A 21243-nucleotide genomic window follows, 5' to 3' on the forward strand; every position below is an offset into this window, starting at 1 on the left:
TAATTGATTTTCCCTCCACTGATCCAAAGCTTTGACTGTCGTAACTAGCTATCATCTGAGTTACTTATATTGATCTAGCATAATCATAACTGAACAACTCAGGATAATTTGATTTTCCTGCCTATAAAGGCAGCAGCTGTGAGTCGTCTATTAAAAAAAATAAAATACTATCTGTTGCGCAAATGCATATTTGGTTATCTCTCCTAACAATAATTCAACCCCTTTAATAAGATTAGTGAAATATGAATTAAATTATGCTTTGTGAATGAAAATCTAATATAAAATGAGAAGTCAGTCACACAAATCAAGACCAAAAGCCATTTTCCCCCAACAGGTTTAAACGTTTTATTAATTATCAGTTCCAGTTTTCCAGAATTTCTTGATCAAATATTGTAGACTGATACCAGGCCTAGTGAGGAGACAGGGGGCTGGCCAGCTGCTTTGCCAGCCCAAATTGATGTGAGAGTTGGCAGAGGCGTGGTTTTAAGGTTTGGGCTGAGTCTGGGATTTGGGGGTGGGATTGGGACTAGGGTTAGGATTAGGGTTAGGGTTAGGGCTAGGATTAGGGTTAGGACTGGGATTGGGGGTAGGATTAGGATTGGGAGGTGTTGGGGCAGGGGCAATGTAGCATCCTCGTTTGTGCCACTGCATGTCCCGCACACGTCGGACGGACTGGATTTGAGGCATAGAGGCTCCCCAGTCGTTCCAGTGCTTGAAATCACCGTGTTCAAAGACATACTGGCGCCCCCTGTAGCCCGGATACATATATCCAACCCACCTGCAAAGAGAAAAAAGAAAAAAAGGGGGGAGGGGTGGGGGGCAGTTGGGCAGGAAAAAAACACATCAAAACTGCATAAACAACAGACTCTGCTAACAACAAGAAAACTATCCGTGAGAGGTAAGTTTGCATCTTACGTTCCATTGACAGCTTTAGCACTGCCCACACGGTCCTGGAAACCATAAGCCCACAGACTGGGGACATCATTGTCAACAATTTCCATCTTTTGACCCTCAAAGCCTGTGTTTGCATACAGGTAGAGCTTATGATCGGCACCGTCCTGCAGAGATAAACCCGAGGCTTTAGCACAGCTGACGGAATGCCTTGTTTTCCGGCATGAATCATCATGACACTCACCAGTTTCAGAGGCCTGAATGAGCTCAGGGTGTAGACATTTAGGTAGTTGGTCCAAGAGCTCCATCGTGGATATTCTCCTTTTTCCAGCACAAACTGCTCTCCTGCAAAGCCTTGGCGCTCGAACCCCACCCATCTGACAACCGGGCACAAATGCATTGGACGTGATTATCATTTCACAATAATGGTGGTACAAAAAAGTAAGAATAACACAGTGAAGCATGAATAGAAAGACTTATGGTGAAACTTGTTCACTCACGGTCCTGATTCTACAATGACTGATCCAACTCTCTCTGCCTTCTCATATGCATCTTTACATTCGCCAGACAACTCCACCTTCTTCCCACGAAAGTTCTCAAACTCAAAAATGGCCAACTGTAAATGGGGGGTGCACAGGCAGAAAGTTGACAGAGCCCTTCCAATACATGCACATTTTTACTCACTGCAAAAAGTGTGCTTAATAATAAGGTACCTTGTATGTGGCTCCGGCCCCTCCTTGGCCTTTTTCTGCTGGCAGCTGGTCTGGGGTTCTTTGTTGTTCTGTCATTTTTACTGCACGCCATGCATGGAAAAACAGAACGAGTGGTGACTGTCAAAAAACGCCTCTCTTTAAAAATAGAATTGCATTACTAGGAAAATATTGCAAGTAGGCAACGCACGTGCTAACAGAGACATCAGCGAGCCCTTTTAACAGTACAAAAACTTTTGCACAAATCATTGCCCTGCTGACTGTTTCCATTAGAGGCACTCTAATAATATAGCACAAAATGCTACTTCAGAAGCAGGCACTTGGATACAGACAGAGGAGGGGAGAGAAAGGGAGGGAGGAGACAGAAAGTTCCTCTGGCGAATGCTAATCTTCTCTTTTTTTCAGTTTTACCTGGATGGCTTGTGCTTCACTGCACCACGTACAAACCACGCTCTCCGTCTTTCGTCTTTCTTTTCTCTTTTTCTCAGTTCTGTGAGGGTGTGTGTGGGTGTGGAGGCCTGGTGAGCGCTCGTTTGAGGCCAGCGGGGGTATTTATGGTTTATTTCTGGCCACAGCAGCAAAAAGCCTGTTGATGCAGCAAGTCTGTCGCACCCATTGTGTCCGTCACACTGCTTCTCAATAGGCTTGCCCCTCTGTCGCTGGCACACTGGCAAGCGCTGCCCAGCTCTGCCCATGCTGCCATCCTGATCGTGATCCTATAGTGGGCACACGCACTGACTGCCTGCCAAGAGAACGAACAGTGATCGGCCTCACTCAGCACAATTGGCCCCACCCAGCTATCTTGCTCTCCAGCTTCCTGTCCTCTACCTGTTTCTTGACCTTTCTCTTCCAACTGGCGCCCAAACAAACGCATCTACGCCCGTTGTTAATGGAGAACGAGCTCGATCTTGTCATTGAAATTTTCCACAGAAGCGTGTTGTGTGTATACTTTTCATCAGGTTTCACCTTCCATCAAGAAAGAGGCGTGGCTCCATTGAATAGAAAACCTTGTTTTTAATAAAATTCCCTCATTTTCCCTCTTACAATACATTTGCTCATTGCACTGATATTGATCATCGACGAATTATCGTGTCACTCTGCATTACCGTGAAAACGCACACAAACAGACGCACTCACACAAATCAACAGATGAAAGCATACTCTTGGCTTAAAAATGCAGATTGATTAACCCACCCTAACGCTGTCATTTACCTGATTCACTCACTGATAATGTGATGACAAGAATGTATGTTCTCTGTAAAAACAGGAAGTGCATCTTGCAGATGTCTGGAATGTTTCTTTAAAAAGAAGAAAATAATGCTGCATTAAAAGTTGGGGGGAAAAAAATCCCTCGACCGCTTTGCTGCAGTTCAGAACCTGAATGAACCCAATGTTTACATGATTTGTTTTGATTTTAAAGTGCTTGAAGGTACACTAGATATAGCTTGTGATTGGAGAGAATATGCAAGACATTTAGTTAAGGTAAATACACACCAGGTGCAGTTCATTACACGTAGTCAGTGATTTCCTGTACATCTGCGTGATTGCATGTGCAGGTAGAAACCCTGCCAGAGGCCTTGTGTCAACAGTCCATGTTGGTATCTGATGTGCACATCACAACAATAAAGCAGTCCATTACTTCGCTCTAAAAACACAGGGCAAAATCCCCCTCCCTTAGTATTTGTACAACAGTAGGTATCATTTTACATTGCAATGCGGGCGGAGGACTAATCAGTCTTGGCACATAAACTTGCCAATATAGTTCTTTTACAAAACACAAGAATCAACAACTCTCTTCCTGCATTGGTCTGTAAGGAGTCCAGAAAAAAGGCACTAATAAGTGCAAAATGGAGCAATTGTGGCAACTTTGTTTGCAGCAGCAGCAGCAGCAACAGGAACAAAAACAGCACCGTGCTGAGCAGCAGCCCCTAAAGAAAATGGAAAAGAGCATTTTTTTAGAATAGCAGAACAGACAATGACTTTACACATCATATCCCACACTAATCATGCCCTAGATTCAAGTGGATTTATCTGTAATTACACTACGCTGCAACTGCGGGAGAATTAACTTTTAGCATGGGTGGCAAAAAAAAAGAAAGAGTCAGAGTCAAATACTGCAACAAGCCACCATGCACGGTCTGCATTCAGGTGAACAGCAGAGGCTTTCTACGCTCTGCATTTTGGATCCTCTGAATCGGAAGCACTTTGTTCAGCGATAAGAGAAAGTGGAGCAGAATTGGAACCCACTTTGTATTTTTTTCCCCCCTCGCTGTCAGTTTAATGACGCTGTTCGTTCAGCGACTCGAATCTTGCTGCAAGCTTTGCCATAAAGTTCAAAGCGCCCCTCCCCCGCCCTCAGAAGCCACAGAGCCACAAGCCATATGCAATAAATGTTATCACCTGCTGCCCTCAGGCTCATTATTATTATAACTGACACCATCATTCTCTACATACTACAAGCTAACTGATGATGACAGGTCTTACACGGCTGAAAAATATCTTGCAAGAAGTTTGGAATTTGGAAAAATATTGACTGATTCATATGCAAAGTAAGACAAGATAATATTTTTCCTACAACGAATGAAATCTTGAGAGAGTTAAAAGCTCGTTGAGTTGTGGCGCACGCCCGCTTCGTTTCACTCAGCCCGACCAGGTCACTCACTTTGTGCTTGTCTAAGAGTCGCTGCCGTACTGACTCAGACGCTTCTTGGTCTTCAGTTCCTTCAGCCAAGCGGGACAGGAGGCGCCGCTGAGTCAAACAGAGTCGCAGTTTTTAAAATACTGTCGCATCCGATGACATTTCAAATCAACAACATGATTTCTAGGACTTTTAACATGTGGTTGAAGTGTACATTTTTTCTCTCTCTCACCCTCCGTCTGAGCCGCCTATAGGGGGCAGGACTCGTGCAGCTCCTGCAAGATGCGCAGTGGAGCGGGGAGAGCTGGACAGCTGTGAGGGGGAGGGCGCTGCTGCTTCCTCATTATGACCTCCCCTCGATTCCCTTCTCACATCCTCCTCCGTTTCCTCTCTTCCTCTTCCTCCTGCTGCTCCTCCACCCGTTTTCTTCTTTAGCTGAGCCTGTAACATGTGGGGAAAGCATATTTTAATGGACTCAAAGGTTGCCCATTACATGTGAATGTTGTAAATTGTGGAACAGGGATCCTGGATACGAACAATTAATGCTGCGGGACTCAGGCCAGGGAACACGGGCACCCTCTGTGAAGAGGGAGTAGGAGAGCAGATCTTGGCTTTCGGCTGCTCGTCCTCAGAATCCGACTCCCTCTGTCTGGAAGAGTCATCCCTCTCGTCTACACAATATTGAAGTAAACACATCAGTCAGAGCTGGAAGCAGGCAAAGTCCCCAAAGCGGTTTTAACAATGTATTCTGTTTGACAGAAAAGAATATGGATGCAAATAATTTACTTGTGGAATCCCGAGTCCTCCAGTCTGGGCTGCTCACGTCGGACGAACCTGCTCGGTGGATGCGCGACGGCCGCGATCGACTTCTCCTCTTGCCTAGCTCTCTTTTAGATTTCTGTGCGCTGGTGTCGAGGAGAGGAGAGAATATCTGCGCACACAGAGGAAAGGGAGTTTAATTTGTTGTTGCCTTTTGCAAATCACTGAACTAAATACAATCTGCAAGAGGTTCATATTTCCCCGGATAGTTTTGAAATGTCATGTCATGATACATCGTCATTAAAAAGCAGAGATGATTAGTGAATAACTAACATCAGGGAACGTAATAGTGTCTGCCACTGTTCCAAAGTCTGCGTTGTCGAAGTCCTGAGAGGAATCTGCAGCATCGGGGAGGGAAACAGGCTCCAGACTGGAGAGAGAAAAAAAATACATAAAAATAACGTGAGTTTTTTCTGTGCAGATTAAGGGTTAAGCTTATTCCAACCACAGAACACACTCATCTGTTTTCAGCGTTGTGCTACATAAACCACAAGGGGGCAGAGGGAGTTCAGCTATGGAAATTGCTTGACAGCGTTTGATGCAGCACACTGGTGCAGTGCAGCTGGATGTGCCATCAGCCGCTTGTTCAAACACACAGATTTGAGGTCACGCGGTTCTTTATGACTTGGCCCGGCCCGGCCCGAGACGTTTAAGAATTGATTGTCACACAGCCTTAGGGTTATTATAGTATGCGAGTGAAATCAGCTGATGTGGAACCACACCTTCAGGACAATATAGTGAGGATGACCAGAGCATGACTCGTCACCTGCCCGGTAATGTCAGCCTCCGTCTCTGTTGACTTTGAAAGGCTGTTTGAACGTCGGCCCATTCAAATTCCCATCTCTTTCACTGAATGCTTCATCGTCTCCATTCACACACTCCGCCTATTCATCAGCTGCCAGGGCTTTGGCAGTCTGGAGTTTCAACTTTATAACTCAGCAAAGCCATATTCTCTTGGCTAAGAAGGATTCCTACTTTCCTACCTGTCACTTTCAGCCGTCTGTGCACTCTCCTCGATCTGCTGCTGCTCTGGCTCGACGTCAGTCAAAGCATCTGCGTCAGGGTCCTCGCTGGTTGGGCCTTGACTGTTGCTGGGGACCTGCAGAGAACAGACACATTCATTTGCAAAAAAAATATATATATAGCAAGAAGCATTTGACCTTGTGATTCACAAAATATTAAATTGACAGCTTAAACATCCCATTAAAAAGTTATTTTCAGGTCTTTATTTTTTCATCCAGGTTTATAGTGGAATGAAGTTAAATTATTTATTGGCCAATAAACTGCTTAGATCTCCAGACAACTGCACATTTAGCCATCTGTTTACAGCCTCCCATTAAAAAATGTTTGGTTTTAGCTTCCTGCTAAAATTGATGAGTCATTCCACTTTCTACATACGCAAGTAAAGCACCTAGCAAGGCCATGTTGCCTGGGAGAGGTGTCCCTTTGTGATGTCACAAAGGGCTACAGCGCTTGGTGTTTTAGAGCACTCCTCATAATAAGCAGTGCGAGCAAAACGAGCAAAAGATAAATGGTAAATTCTATGCAGCTGAAATATTAACATCACGCCAAACATTCAAAATCATTTTGCATAATCTGGGACGTTAATCTTCGCAAACGGGTTTGACAGATCTGTCCGTTTCGATGGACACTGCGCAAGCCGGAGCTCAAAAATGTGGACAAGCAGAGGCCGGGATGAAACGGATCGTTTGCTGAGCCAAGACCCTAAACTAGTGGTCAGGGTGGAGGGGACCGAGGACCAGCCAGGCGTGCATCTTTTAATGAGCCGGTCACAGAGGACGAGCTGTCCTCAATAAACACCACCAGCACCAGCATGTGCGTGCATGCACGCACACCCGCACACACACACACACACACACACTGCCTCACATGGCTACCGAGTGTGTCAACACACAGACGCAGCAAACACACTCATGCTGTCACACCCACATGCTGGAATGTTTCACACGCACACACACACACACACACACACACACACACACACACACAAAGGAAACTCCGTGCACATTTTTGCATTCCTTGAAACTCACTTTGCAGTTTGCAGCACACACAAATGTTTGGTTGCCTGACACTGTCACCAGGATACAATAGCTGTGTTTCCATTACAGTTTTTCACAAAATAAAAGCCATATTTCTAAAATTTCGGCAAAGTACAATTGCGATTTGCAGGTGTTTCCACTGAATGGTGTGAAGCACATAAGCCGTAGCTTCCAACACTTACTTATACATTCTCATTTTGTCCATCAGTCCACTTGTAATGCGGGACTGAGGCAGCAATCATTTGCATGGTGACGATTATACTGGGACACTGCAGCATGAATACATTTTCCTACAACCAGGCCCTCTACGGCTGCAAGTACAAGAAGAAACGCTTCCTGTTGCAACAGGGTAGACTGGAAGGATGGTAAATCCCAAAAACCATCAGACCACTCCCTCTCTGTCTTTCCTATCACCTTAAAAGGTTTTGTCTTCTCAGCGTACACTCCAAAACTCGCTTTGAGGACAAACACGCAAACTGTGTCACCTGACTTGAAGGACCAAAACTGATCAAACAGTTTCAAAAGAGGCCGGCTCGCTCTGAGACGATACACAGATGCGAAACCAAATATGAGGAACGACAAGGAAACCACGTGCTCCCCGCTGAGACAACAGCACACGTTGCGATAACTATGTCGCTGCGCGCAGAGAAACCCCGTACTGGACTTTAGAACATCAACCATCAGGTTTTGAGAGCACAAACCCTGCAAGCTCCACTGATAAATAGTTTTATCTACATCTGTTTACAATCTCCAAACAAATGAATTCCATAGTAGCCCTGTTCTCCCACTGCTGCATTACGCTGTTGCATCAGCGAAGCTTGTGGTCACACTGAGACTGTCCCTTGAATGTCATGTCTGATATCGAAAGTGGGGCTGACAGGTTGAGCAAAACCAGATTGAAATGAGCCCAGGTTTACCAGCAACCTTGCACAGCAATTCAACCGCTCACATTTCAAACTCTGAAATCTGACTTCCATCTCTTCTCTAAGTAAAAATAGACGCAGCGTTAAACTGCTCTATGAATGTTATCAGATTCCATAATCTGTTCTAAGAGAGCTGATCTGAAAACCCCTGCAGATGATGCCATTACAGTAACTCTACAGTAACACATTAAAGATGGAAGATTTATATGTCTACGAAGGCACCGTGGGATTTTCTCGGACGAAAACATTTTACACTGGAGTGGTTTTTCTGAGAAAACAACTAAACCTTGCAGCAGGAGGAAGTAACGCCACAAAATACGACAGACAGGTGGCCATACAACCACCTCTCAAGTTTTAGTTCCCCCTCGGTAACATTTTAGTTGTACTTTCAGAAATGTGCTCTTCATCTCATGCTCATGAAAGAAAAGGGACTTAGAAAACACTCTGGTGTACCAGCTTACTTGACCGCAACATCTTCACTGGCAAACTCAGAGTGAGACGTATTGTACATATACTGTGACGTTGTCCACAACGAAAGAGAGATGTGAAATATCTCCAACACACAGGACAACCCGCAGAGGGAAAATGGGTAACGCTTGTCCGCCTGATAAAACTCTTTGCATGACTTTATCTTCTGACTGCGTCCAGCAGGAAAGAGACATTGTATGTGGCACTCCATCATATATACACTACCAGTCAAAAGTTTGGACACACCCTATGAATTTAATGTCTTTTCTTTCATTCTCATGACTACTGACATTGCCAGCTTTCATAAAAAGCATATTGAGGTTGTTACTCAACATGCTTTTCTTTGCTGCATGATTACATGTATCTCGCTCATATATTTGATGTCTTCAGTGTCTAGTTGTGGTGTATTTATCAGACCAGAAAATTAGTTGCATAGGAATGTATGAAGCTTTGGGGTTAAGTGTTAGGAACCCAACGGTCATTAAACAATCCTATGTCCTCCAACCATGACGTGTGAACCATTTCTCTCTGAAGAACATTTTGCATCTGCTGGACTGTGATGCTCTCTTACAGAGCAGGCTTTGCTGGCTCTCGTCGACCGGCTCCTCATGGAGAAACGACGGAAGGATCTCCTGCTGCGTCTGGCAAAGCTGCGTAGCGGTGACACGGCCCTCTCGAACCTTCCACCTCCTCCTCCTTCACCTCCTCCATCTCCCTCTCCTCCTCCTCCTCCTCCACCTCTTCTATCTCCTTCTACTCCTCCATCTGTGTCTTCGTCCTCTTTTTCCTCAGAAGTGCTCCAAAAAAGGTCCAGAGCTCCTTGCAAGGAGCGTCGCACGCTGCCCACCCAGCCGGCTACCTGCAGCTGGGCCGCCGACAGCTTCCCCCCAAAGTACTGCATGGCTGAGGAGCTCACGCAGCTGCCGGTGGACACGCCGAGATCACCATGGAAACTGGGTCACAGGGGAGGGGGAAAGAAATTTGCTTTTGTTTTGAGACGAAAGGTTCCGCTGGTGAGTCACCGAGCTGCTTTTCACATTCTGGGTGCAGGGAGAGAGTGCGGTGAATCCTTCAGACAAAGTTTCCGTCATTGTTCGAGAACTCCGCTCCCTCACATACACTCACTCAATCTTTCATTTGAATGGGATTTGTTTTTTGTTTCTTCTCCCCCGACTGTTTTAAAGGCAGACAAACTTCCTGGAACGGTCCATTATTTGCTGTCAGTAGTGAAGTAAATAGTCTGACTGGGGATGTGTTTGCTCCACGACAACACAATTCCTCCGCGGCGCTCACTCTGATGTGCGGGGCGTCGTAAAGAGCAGCTCCAGGATGAAACACCTCGCCATCATCGCACCGCCGGCCCATTCAAGGGCTGCCACAAAAAAGGACGGAGGCATCTTGGTCTTTTCTTTGTCAAAACAAAACAAAAAAGGATGTTTTTTGTAGTCGTTTTTTTCACACAACTCTAATAACAATTACCTCCTTTCATGTGCGCCTTGTGTTTGCCGAGACTTGTCCTGCCACAGTCAAGCCTGTTTTCAGGTTGCGCCTCAGTCCCGCTGCGAATTCCGACACCCTTTTTCCTTTCAAAACGCAGGTTAGGAAAAAAAATGACCCGATGGAGGACGGAAGAGAGGCTGCTCCTTCCCTTATCGGCTTTTGTCCTGTACTTGAACTTGAAGGTCTTTGCTGAGGCGCGGTAAAATCCAGAGGTCGTGGAAGCTCAGCCAGGGTCCTTCCTTTTCCTCCTTGCTGCTTCTATCTCCCCATGGTTGGACACATACAACTGAATGAATCTGTTCTTTGTCAGAGAAATGACGGAAAAGAGCAAGAGCAGCCTGGAAGACTTTTGATGATAAAAATAAAAAAGAAGAAGAAGTTTGAATAGAAGTGAGCTCTGCAAGGCAAGTCCAGAGGAGAGTGAGCGACTTCCCTGTGTGAACGCATTGGCCCTTCCTCTTTGGAGAGGTTTTTTTCCCCCAGTGTGTGTGTGTGTGTGTGTCACACAGGGTATCTGTGCCGACGTGTTGCTGGTTGGGACTGGCTCTCAGAAAACAGGGTGGAGAGATCGAGTTCAGGGAAAGAAGGTCACCATGTATGGTCATTGTGACACGCTGGCCCGTTGACCACATCCAAAGCACAGTGACTAGACTTCTCTCTCTTTCCTTCAGGGGCTCGGGGGATGCGGAGGCACCTGGTTGCCAGTTGTGTTTGTTCAGTAAACACGTTGCTCGATCTTCTCCGCCAAAATAAAACACCTCTCCCTCTCGCACGAGTGTTGCTGCTCTACAAGTTTTTTTTGTTTTTGTTTTTTTTTTTTAATCCCTGCAGCGCAAACTCGAGGGCTTCTCATCCGGAAGAAGACAATTTCTGAAAAGGCGGTGCCGCTTCAGTTACGGTCAGGCGCGTCAGGTGCTTTTCAGGAGACCGGCTCGGCGGTTTCGGCCACGGCTGAACTAGGAAGTTGAGTTTTGAAGAGCTGCAGCACCTCTCGGTGGTGAAAGCGGGGATGTGCCCATCCCGACGACCGCTGGCGTCAGCAGAGGCGGCGCCACTTCCTTCAGGCAGTGACGCGGTGGTGTGCAATGACCACCTGCAGTGGCTCATTGACTTTTTTCTGTGTGTGGTTGCGGACTGTTTTGTGTGTCTGGCCTGTTTGTGAAAGTGGCTGTGCGGCGACGTTACAAAGACATAACACATGTAAGACCCGGCCGGATTTCAAAGATCAGTGGCTTCACTGACAGTGCAAAGAAAAAAAAAAAAAATTGTGACAGGTTCAAACATGTGGGGCGCTGATGTGTCTCGACTGGCAGCGCAGCTCAACTCTCGAGTTTAATCTCTGCTCCATTTACCCTGAATTATTGACCCCAGGGGCTTTGAATGGCCTGTGTGTTTCATCCTTGATGTTTTCTGTTTGTTCACGGACATCTAATACATGGCAATAATCCAAGACATGCTTCAAACTCATGAATACCCCTACCATTCCCACACCACCATGAACGAGGATCCGGCTGGCTGTCACACAGTCTGTTTGACTAAGTTTTTTCTGACCTAACAGCGACCATGTTGGTTCGAGAGTCCGCCAAGAAGTGCTCATCACTGCATCTACATGTCAACTTTGTTGAGAGGCAGTGTTTCTAAATTTCTAAAACGTTCATCCAACTCGGAGGGCTGAAATTTTAGATAGCGCAAACAATGCGTTCATTGAACAACCTGGAAATGTATAACCTAAATATTGTATCTACATTTTGCCTGATAAAAGATGGAGAGGAGTGACTTATTCACTCTGAATACTGTTTACTGAGAATGAGGGGAAATAAAACCTTCTTTCATGCGAACCGTCTTTGCTAGCAGGACCAGAGAGATAAAGTTCCACATACATTGCTTGTGAGTGTGTGTGCTTCAAAGATCCCGCTATAGACACCTAGTAGTTTCACCGTCTATTATGCATGAATGGGTAAAGTCTAAACAAACTCAGACTCATCCACCAACCTTTTCACACACCTGTTTATACCTGCAAAACAAACACGGGCCAGTCGGACAAAAAGCAAAAAAGGAAGAAATTCAATATCGTGGCAGTTTACGGACAGCAAAATCGCCGAGGCCAGCAGGTGAGCGGCGCTGGGGGCATGAGCGCTAATAATAATTAACCCAGACCTGTTACTGTGGAAACCAAAAGTGGTAAAAAGACATAAGCAAACAAAGCAGAACCTTGGCAGAACGTCATCGAGCTCGACACAAGCGGGTTTCTGTCTGCGCTTGAACAGTGCTCAGCTTCCAACTGCGTGCTGGTGCAAGAAAGCTTCTTCGAGTCCTTTCTTCGTAAATGCCGCAATACATGTTTGTGCCCTGGCGGCAAAACAAAACGCTCAAATCAGCTCACACATCAAATTCTGCCTGCCTCGCACTTTCACATTGAGAGACCCTGTGACGTTCAGAGTGACAGTTTCGTCTACATCTTCCAGTGTGACGCTGCTTAAAGCCTCGTTTTCAGGATCACAGCAATATTTAGAAGGTGCTTCACTGTTTCAGGACCACCAACACAAACCAGGAAGGCGAGTTGTTGCATTTAGTGAAATGCAGCTGCTGATCTCTCTGTTCCCGAGCTTTGCCGATTATGAGAAAACAGCAAATTCAAAGCGGCTCTTCACACTTCAGTGGTTCGTGTCTCAATTCTCAAGAAGTCGTCTAAAAAAAATAGAATAAAACAAATAAGTGCTCAGACTGGTGAAGTGAAACCCATCCAGGAAATTCACAGCACAACCTCAAGCTTGCATTAGGTAACGTTTACGTACATGCGGACTCACCCACAGCTGCTGGAAATAAGCTACCCAAGACGAGAAGGAGAAATAAGCCATACCACCTTCGAACGGTGTGACTATGACGAGCCCTTTATATGACCTCGGCCAAAAGTTCCTCGAGACAGACACGAGAGCAAACCGAAAGCAAGAGAAAAATACACGCAGGAAGTGTGAACCTCATTTCCTGTTTGACTTGTTCGCTTAAAAACAACCCACATGTCTACAGACATCAGACACCAGACATGCAGCCCAATGTGCTTCAAAAGAGAAGAAAACCCCACAGGGGAGAAAAAAAAATTCACATATGGGGCAAGGCAGCTGAGTTTCTGAGAGTTCCAGACTGAAGTCCTGCAGAAGCAGAACCTCTGTAGAACCTTTACTGTCATAGCCAGAAGGGGTGAGAAAACATGACTGGACCAATCAGAGGCCTTTGAGGAGATAGGGGGATGCAGGTCAGCCACAAAGTAATTTAGCTGTCATGATAAAACTAAAATAAAACTACCGCATAACTTGTGAAGGACGACAGCTGCAGCAGATAATGACCTGAGGTTCTCTCGCCACGGGATCCAGCAGCGTGACTGGCCTGTGTTGTGTTGAGTGTGACGGACGGAACGGACAGTCCAATCACCATCAAGGTAGTGGCATCGCAGTCATGGCTTTCTATGGGCTACTTCCCAGAAAGACACATGAAATATATTGTTGTCCTCCGAAAGTTTCAACAAATAAATGAAAGACACCCCAGGAACAACTGACCCAAATATACAGCATACGATACGATCCGACACTTGAGAGGCAGGGTCAGGATCTGTTCAACTGTTTCACCAGCATCATCAAGAGGTGACTTAGACAAACAAAAAAGAAATAGACAAAATTAGCAATATTTTAAGGCTTTTTTTTTTTTTTTTTTTTTAGAAAGACGGTGATGACGGGGGAACATTTATCACCTTCTGTGGATTTATTTTGTTAGACTAGAGTCACTCGAGTAATCAAGGTCCTGAATCAGTGCTACTCTTCTCCACCCTTCCACCGTGTGAGATACTTCTGCTTTCTGCTGAAATGCTGAGCTTGGGAGCTCTGGCTTCTCTGCTTCTGCACCGCCCATTAATCACAACTTTCCTGTCTTCCAACTGTCCGTGTTTTCTCTGATCATCTCTGTTACTGTATTCTTACTGCATTTTATTGTGTTACTCTGTATTTTAATTTTTGTTTTGCTTGGTACTCTCGCCTGCTCTGTAACTGAGGCTCGCCTCAGTGTATCAACGAGATTAAACAAAGGTAACAAACAAACACACAAATACAGCAGGTGTCGCCGCAGACAATAAAAATAAATAATAAAAACTGTGTGAATTTACCTCCTTCTCGTGCTCTTCGGCTTCATCTTCCTTTCTGTCTTCTGTTTCTACCTCAACCTCCACCTCATTCTCCATCTCCTCCTCCTCCTCCTCCTCCTCCTTTATTTCCTGTTCTGCTTCTCCTGGCTCCTCACTACCTGTGCTCTCCACTAGTTGGCGCACCGGAGTGCTGACGGCCACTTCCTCCACATATTCCCAGGCGTGGGCTGCCGCTGTGGGCTCTGCCCTGGCGGCCCTGGAGCCCCACCTCCTGGGTTTGACGGAGAAGTCTTCGAACTCCACCTCCATCAGGGGCCTCTTGACGGAGAAGTCCTCGTACGGCACGTTGATCAGCGGCTCGACCGCCGCAGGAGGAGGAGCAGCGTCCTCGGAGTCCAGGCTGATCAGGTTGGGCTCCACACTTCCACGCTCCATCTCTTCTTTCCTTTCTCCTTCTTCTTCTTGCGACCTCACCCTCTCCGCCGCACTCCGCCACTCTCTCTCCCACTCCTCCTCTCTCTGCTTCTCGGCGTTCAGCTCTTCTTCCCTCAACTTCCTCTCCAACTTGTGCTCGTTGTTCTCGTGCACCGTTTCTTCCCACCTCTCCCTCTCCCTCTCCCTTTCCTCCCGCTCCACCCTCAGCATCTCCTCGCTCCGCTCCCTCACTCTCTCCTCCCCTCTCTGCCTCTGCAACATGCGCTCTATCACTCTTTCCCTCTCCAGCTCCTCCTCTCTGATCATCTCCTGCTCCATCCTCTCCTCTTCCTGCCGCTCCCTCTCCCACTCCTCCATCCGCAACCTCTCTGCCTCCACCTCCTCCAGCCTCTTCCTCTCCCTCTCCTCTGCCTCCAGCTGCCTCGCTCTCTCCCTCTCCCGCTCTTCCTCTTCCCGGCGTCTCCTCTCCTCCTCGAACCTGAGCCTCGCCTCTTCCTGCTCCCTCAGTCTCTTCCTCTCTCTCTCCTCGGCCTCCAGCTGCCTCGCCCTCTCTTTCTCTCGCTCCTCTTCCTCCTTTCGCCTGCGCTCCTCCTCCAACCTGAGCCTCGCCTCATCTAGCTCCTTCAGCCGCTTCCTCTCTCTCTCCTCTGCTTCCATCTGCCTCGCTCTCTCTTTCGCTCTCTCTTCTTCTTCATACCGCTTCCTCTCCTCCTCCAACTTGAGCCTCATCTCCTCCGCTTCCCTCAGCCTCCTTCTCTCTCTTTCTTCCGCTTCCATCTGCCTCACTCTCTCATTTTCCCTCTCTTCTTCTTCCCGCCGCTTCCTCTCCTCCTCCAACTTGAGCCTCATCTCCTCCTCTTCCCTCAGCCTCCTTCTCTCTCTTTCCTCCGCTTCCGCCTGCCTCGCCTTCTCTTTTTCCATCTCTTCCTCTTCTCTGCGCCGCCGCTCCTCCTTCAGCCTCAGTGCGGCCTCCTCCTCTTCCTTCAGCCTCTTCCTCTCCCTTTCCTCCGCTTCCGCCTGCCTTGCGACTTCCCTCTCTCGCTCCTCCCTTTCCTCTTTGCGCCGCCGCTCCTCTTCCAGCTTGAGCCTCGCCTCCTCCATCTTCTCCGCCCGCCGCTTGTTCTCGAATTCTGAGTGCTTCAGCCGCTCCGCCTCTTGCTCCTGCGCCGTATCGTCATTCCGGAATAGTCCCACTCTGTGGTAGACGGGCATCGAGACGGGAACGTCCTCTTCCTCCTCAGACTCGCCTTCTTCCTCGTCTTCCTCCTCCTCGTCTTCGGAATCAGAGGCTGAGCCCAGGATCAGCGGCGGCTCTCCGTTGTCCTTTTCTACGACACCAAAGCGCACAGAGCGCCGTTTGACGTTGTCCCTCGTCAGACTGCGTCGAGCGCTCTCGGATTCTTCCTCCTCTGCGGCCTTGTCGCCCGACGATGAGCTCGGAACACGCAGCTGGACGTCACTTTCAGCCAACGTGCTCGGCGCTGTCGCCTCCGATGGCTCGTCTTTCCGACTATCTGCTGAAGGTTCCTCCGGGACAGCTGTGGGTTGCTCAGCGGGTGAGAGTTGTGAAGCCGGATCTGAAAGTGAACTGGGATTGGCCTCGGCTGCAGGGAGTTGGGCAGGTGGTGTTTGGGGTGTTTTCTCTGCAGCTGGAGGAGTCGCTGGCTCAGAGCTGCCAGAAAAATAACAGTAGTTCAAGATAAGAACGTTATGATCCAGCTGTTACGGCTTCTGCTACTCAGTGTTTCACAAGGTGTGCTCTTTGATTAAAGAGGGCAAAAGATGAAATTGAAAATATATATATATATCGCAAGCTGGGACTCATTTTTGTCACGATGCTCTGAGTCTTCCTGTTACAGCAAAGTCGCCTGGCACGCAACAAAGACTCAAACCTCTCCGTATGTTAATTGTGAGTTTTTTGGAGAAAAAAAACATTGGACGAGGCCATCGCCGTTTCCCAATCTTGGCTGAGTTAGTGCAAAGCAAACAAAGTTGTTTCCCAATGTTGGCAGCGCGAGTGTTAACTGTTTACAGACATGAGCGCCGCGCTGCTTCTCACTTCGAACTCTCAGCAACGGAAAGAATGATCAATTCATAGCAGCGAAAAAGCCTGTTTTACGAGTGCACGTCTGCTATTCTGAGTTCACATTCAAAAATGTGACCTTTAAACTGAAAGTGCAAAATTAACCTGACGTTCGCAGTGTAGAAGTAGAGCAGTGTCTCCAGCCCCACCAGGAATTAGAAAAGCTCATCAGTTACTTTACTTTTTCTTGTTTCACTTTTTGAGAACCGCTGTGGCAATAAGCCTTTTGTGATGTCACAAAGGGGACTGAAACCTCTCCTTGGTAAAAGACAACAACCCCAACAAGGTGGTGGTTTTGGCATCAGAGAGAGGTGGCCTTGCAGATGCCCTGTTTTCGTCCCCTTCCAAACGTGTGGACGTGTTCAATGCAGTTCAACACAGTTCAACACAGCATCAGTTTTTATCAGGGAGCTAAAACGCAAAGTCCTGGAGATCTGTTGAGCTTTTTCTGGATAACAAATCGTGCACGGCTGATTCGCCGGGTGTCAGCGATGAAAAAAGGATCTGAAAATGGAAACATGTGACCCTTAAAATTCAGCTTATTAAGACATGAATCTGGAATACACATCGGTCGGAAAAATTTGTACATCCTAGGGATGTTAACAATATCGATTATCAACTAATTGTGGATTAATTAATTAGTTTCAACTAATTTACATGGGTAGTTCGTAGCATTATCATTAACAGTGTAGTGGCAAGGTGAATTTATGTTATAATAAGGTATCACCAGTTTGCTTGTAGGTGTGCTTGTATCAGTGAGAGCACAAACAGCGGCTGGAACAATGACTCACCTCTTGGGTCGAGCTCTGGCTACGACTTGCGTCTTCTTCTCCGGCTCGCCGCTCGTCTCGGCGGACCAGTTTTTGATTCTCGCCTTGACACCTCCGGAGCAGTTGAGAACGTCTGGCTCCTCTCTCCTCGCCGCCACCTCTGGCCTGGACGAGGTGTCAAACAGGAGGCTGATTCTGCGCTTTATGCTGCCTCCTCCGACACCGTCCTCGCTCAGGCCGCCGTTATCGCCGTCCCTCTGCGTCGACGGCTCTGGGGTCGCCTGGCCCGGTTCAGGATGTGATGGCGCGGCTTTGTTTCTCTCGTTCCTGGAGCTGGTTGCTGGACTTCTGCTGATTGGCTGCGGGGGCAGAGGAATGGAGCCACCCTCGAACTTGGACGTGAGCTCCATGGACAGGCGGTTTCGCGCGCTGCTCCTCTTGTACGTCGGGTTTGATGAAGCAGAAATGTCGCTTCCTGGTTCTTCAGGCTTGCGGAGGACGGTTGGAGTTTTGTCCTCTTTCTTGTTTTCATCTTGTACCTCTGGTTTGGTTACGCTGTCAGCGGACACCTTGCCATTTGCTTGGATGGGCTCGCTTATGGGCAACGCTGCAGACTTGGGTTTCTCTGCAGTTTGAGCGATTTCGGGGGCTGGATCAGACTTTCCAACAACAGAGTCAGTTGCATTGTCTCCACGCGGACTGGCTTCGGCCTCTGTTGCTCTTTTGTTCTGGTCCTTGGTGGGCACTTCGACAGAGCTGGAGTTGGGCATGGGGACAGTGGGTCTTGGAGCAGGCGAGGGCGCTGGCGGTGCTGCTGTCTTGGAGGCGGCAGGAACCATCTTTGGAGCGTGGATTGAGCGAATGGAGGTGTTGCTTTGCAGGGAGAAAGGTTTGGGAGCGAGCCGCGGTTTCGGGCCCAAGGCTGACTTGGAGTTGGACATGCCAGCGATCTGGGAAGCCTCGACAGAGCATTCCATTCTGAATCACTGAAGGAGGACAGGACAAGACAGGAGGTGTTTACAGGTAGATAGCTGAACGATCGCACTGGAAATAAAACACTCTCTGTTGAGCCGCAGCCAACTGAGTGTAAAGACTGGATAGGTCTGGTTGGTCTAGATTCTAGAATGTGTTTTAGATCTGCTCAGGCAAAAAGAAACTCATCAATCAAACTGAACAGACACTCAAAACTGTTAGGGACCAGCTACCTGGATGACGATTTCCTGTTTAGCCTTACCTAAACAGGAAACTGTTTAGGTTTTCCTCTTCAAGTAAGGTATTTTTGTTTTTAAATGAAAACAACATATTAACAATTACCTGATCCATGATTTATGTGTTAAATATAACACATAAACAAGTAAATACAACAAACTGAGCCTTAACCATTTGTCATTTTTGACAGAAAAGCGTGTTTGCCATCCTCCTGTTATGGATTATATCATCGCTTTAAAATCCTCACAAACAGCAAACAGTGCTCGTCATGTATTAGGCAACACCGCTCTTTACAAGAAAGTCTGTTAAATCAAAAGTCTTAGCTTGTAAAGATTATAAAATAAAGACCAAATCTTATTACAGGACAATAAAGCAGTTCTCGAAATTTGCATAGGAAGCAAAACCGGCAGGTAGGAGACGTGCCCCAAAAGACTGATGCAGGCCTCATGAGTCACCACAGACATCAACAATACAGTCTGTGGGGAGACACAATCGGCCCAGATCTGCATCTGGAACTACAAAGTGCTGTCTAAACGAGCCACAGCGGGGGTAGGTTCACAAGGGCCGCAGATAAGCTCGCTAACTGGAGGTCAGATCTTCCTGCTGCCAGTGCCAAGGGTTAGAGTTGTATTTCTAAATTTGCTACACCAAATACCACAGGCTTTGTGCAGCAGTGTGTCATCTGGTTTGACCTGTAAGAGTTTTGCACAAACCGGTAACTCCACGCCCCGAGGTTTGATACTGTGTATTGTCGTAGGTGTGCAAAACGTATCGCCCACTTTGTTGCGACGTTGGCGCCTCTGATTGACAGCTACTCGGTGGCGGCGGTAGCGGCGAAACTGTTTCGAAACACTGACCACAGAAGTGTAATGTGTGCATCTCTGCACGAGAAGCGCCTTGCAGTGGTTGCATTGTTGCTGCGACGAAAAAAAGTGAAAAACAAATAGACAAACAATTCCAAAACCTCTGGATGGGTGTGATGAAACGAGGCAGTGTGAACCACCCAGCGATGTTAAGCAACGTGTCCTGTTTGTTATCTGCTTTGCCTAAACAGTGAGGCACCTCGGAACACAAGCAAGATGATTGTTTTTTAGACCACAGCTGAGGTCGAACCACTCTGAAGCCACACACAGAAAAACATGTGAGCACTTTTAGCAAGAAAAACTTTCTTTATCTCTTGTTTGCTCCCCCCCCCAGGGCCCTGCGCCAAGGTCAACAAAGCAAACACTCCTTGTCTTTAGTGTGTCTGCTGTTTTCTTGTATTTAAATGCATTTACATATGTGGATCTGGATACTTCGGAGGTAGGGTGGTGGTGGTGGTGGGTCGTTCGGAAGGGAAACTTTGCTCCTGAGACGGGAGCCAAGCATCGTGATGTCAGGAGTCGAAGTCCGCGCACATTACAGTGAATTTTAACAGTACGCACGCACTCACTCACTCACTCACTCACTCACTCGTGGTCTGGTTAATCAGTGACCAGAGGGAAACGAAAACATCAAGACGCATCAACAAACGAACACGCAGTCGTTGAACCGGGAGTTTCCTCGGGGTTAGAAAGTAACAAAAGGAACTTAAGCAGCCCGGGACGTCGACGTTCAACCCCAGCGAGGAGTTCGCTGCTCGTTGTGTTGTTTATGAAGAAGATAGAGGGGGGGAAGTTACTCCCGCACATCTCAACACACGTTAGTGAAGCAAGTCACACAGACGTCCCACCTGCCGCTAACGTGGGCTAAGCGAACCGTTGGCAGAAGAATCGATAGAGAAAATGCAGTTACCTTTTGTCTCCACGCAGTCATGTAAGAAAGCTGGAGGAGGGAAGAGATGCAGGAAGAAGTGACAAAAGACCAATCTCCGCTCGGACGTCCCACGGTGTCCCGCTGAGTGTCTCTTTTATTTTCTTGACTGTTTTTCCCCCCCTCTTCTCTTCCCCCAGCCAGTCAGTCAGCCAGCCAGGCAGTCAGGCACTCCCGCTGCCGAGACGTCAGGCGGCTCCGACACCCAGGAGACACTCCCTCCGCCCGCCACAGGTCGAGCCAGAGCCACGCTGCCGCCCCGGGGGAATCAGTCGACGTGCATGCACACGCTCAGGACAGGAAGTGGCTTGACCTGGTTACAAAATAAAAGCGCCACGACCAGCTAAATGACGGGCAAATCACAGCAGAGCTGATCGACTATCAACCCTAAAGTGGATTATTTGCTGTATCTTCCATGTGTTTTGGAGGGGGTCAAAAATAAGGCCTCAGAGGGCAGAACCAATTGCTCACTTGGGTCACTGACCTAGGAGAATTTAGGAATAGGTGTCCTTTAATTTCCAGAGCTGGCCTTGTTAACGCACACTTTCTGGAAAGTGGAACACGTGAAAGAGGTGTTGGATGGATTTGTTTTATTTCTGAGTTCAGTTCATCAAAATGTGGGAGTCATCGGTTTTTCGCGGAGGGTCAGTAACAGCCAAGTCATACAGCCACATCATAACAATAACGTCATAAAAATGAAACCAGCAAATCCATAGTGGTACATATTACACGTTTGAGGCAGCGCCTTTATTTTGACACTCAAAACAGGAAGTGACACGTACATTCATTGTTACTTGTCTCGACCTAACGTTGT

The 21243-nt window shown here is 47.5% G+C and overlaps 2 protein-coding genes across 3 annotated transcripts; both read right to left on the reverse strand.

Annotated features, from left to right (window-relative positions):
* Positions 1-318: 318 nt before the first annotated feature.
* LOC142880414 (beta-crystallin B3-like) lies at positions 319-2147 on the reverse strand. The gene is made up of 6 exons (XM_076014330.1): positions 2013-2147; positions 1605-1684; positions 1392-1507; positions 1136-1268; positions 916-1058; positions 319-778 (listed from the first exon to the last, which is right to left on the reverse strand). The coding sequence occupies exons 2-6, from the start codon at positions 1677-1679 to the stop codon at positions 484-486; spliced, it is 762 nt and encodes a 253-aa protein (XP_075870445.1). The 5' UTR covers positions 1680-1684; positions 2013-2147; the 3' UTR covers positions 319-483.
* Positions 2148-2595: 448 nt separating this feature from the next.
* Positions 2596-20671, reverse strand: LOC142880404 (uncharacterized). 2 transcript variants are annotated; one of them, XM_076014307.1, is made up of 10 exons: positions 20412-20665; positions 17451-18415; positions 14163-16248; positions 6042-6157; positions 5332-5428; positions 5026-5170; positions 4777-4910; positions 4472-4680; positions 4264-4350; positions 2596-3529 (listed from the first exon to the last, which is right to left on the reverse strand). In XM_076014307.1, exons 2-9 carry the CDS (start codon positions 18404-18406, stop codon positions 4275-4277), a joined length of 3819 nt encoding a protein of 1272 aa, XP_075870422.1. In that variant the 5' UTR covers positions 18407-18415; positions 20412-20665; the 3' UTR covers positions 2596-3529; positions 4264-4274. The 2 variants fall into 2 exon arrangements, 1 of the variants encoding a protein (XP_075870422.1); XR_012925431.1 differs by lacking the exons at positions 2596-3529; positions 4264-4350; positions 4472-4680; positions 4777-4910; positions 5026-5170 and adding an exon at positions 13564-13651 and having other exon boundaries at positions 5383-5428; positions 20412-20671.
* Between the last annotated feature and the right edge of the window lie 572 nt (positions 20672-21243).

This window comes from Nelusetta ayraudi, unplaced genomic scaffold, assembly GCF_046127955.1.
Source record: "Nelusetta ayraudi isolate G7.1 ecotype Tasmania unplaced genomic scaffold, CSIRO-AGI_Nayr_v1 ptg000168l, whole genome shotgun sequence".
In the NCBI taxonomy this organism is placed as follows: Eukaryota; Metazoa; Chordata; class Actinopteri; order Tetraodontiformes; family Monacanthidae; genus Nelusetta; species Nelusetta ayraudi.

What these genes read in the sequence shown, in the direction of transcription:
- LOC142880404 (XM_076014307.1), bottom strand. Translation starts at nt 18,406, where the DNA reads ATGGAATGCTCTGTCGAGGCTTCCCAGATCGCTGGCATGTCCAACTCC. An exon ending in CAGACGGCTGAAAGTGACAG is followed by an intron (nt 5,429 to 6,041) that starts GTAGGAAAGTAG and finishes TTCTCTCTCCAG; the next exon opens with TCTGGAGCCTGTTTCCCTCC. An exon ending in GAGGACTCGGGATTCCACAA is followed by an intron (nt 4,911 to 5,025) that starts GTAAATTATTTG and finishes AATATTGTGTAG; the next exon opens with ACGAGAGGGATGACTCTTCC.
- LOC142880414 (XM_076014330.1), bottom strand. Translation starts at nt 1,679, where the DNA reads ATGACAGAACAACAAAGAACCCCAGACCAGCTGCCAGCAGAAAAAGGC. An exon ending in GTCATTGTAGAATCAGGACC is followed by an intron (nt 1,269 to 1,391) that starts GTGAGTGAACAA and finishes CCCGGTTGTCAG; the next exon opens with ATGGGTGGGGTTCGAGCGCC. An exon ending in CATTCAGGCCTCTGAAACTG is followed by an intron (nt 1,059 to 1,135) that starts GTGAGTGTCATG and finishes TTATCTCTGCAG; the next exon opens with GACGGTGCCGATCATAAGCT.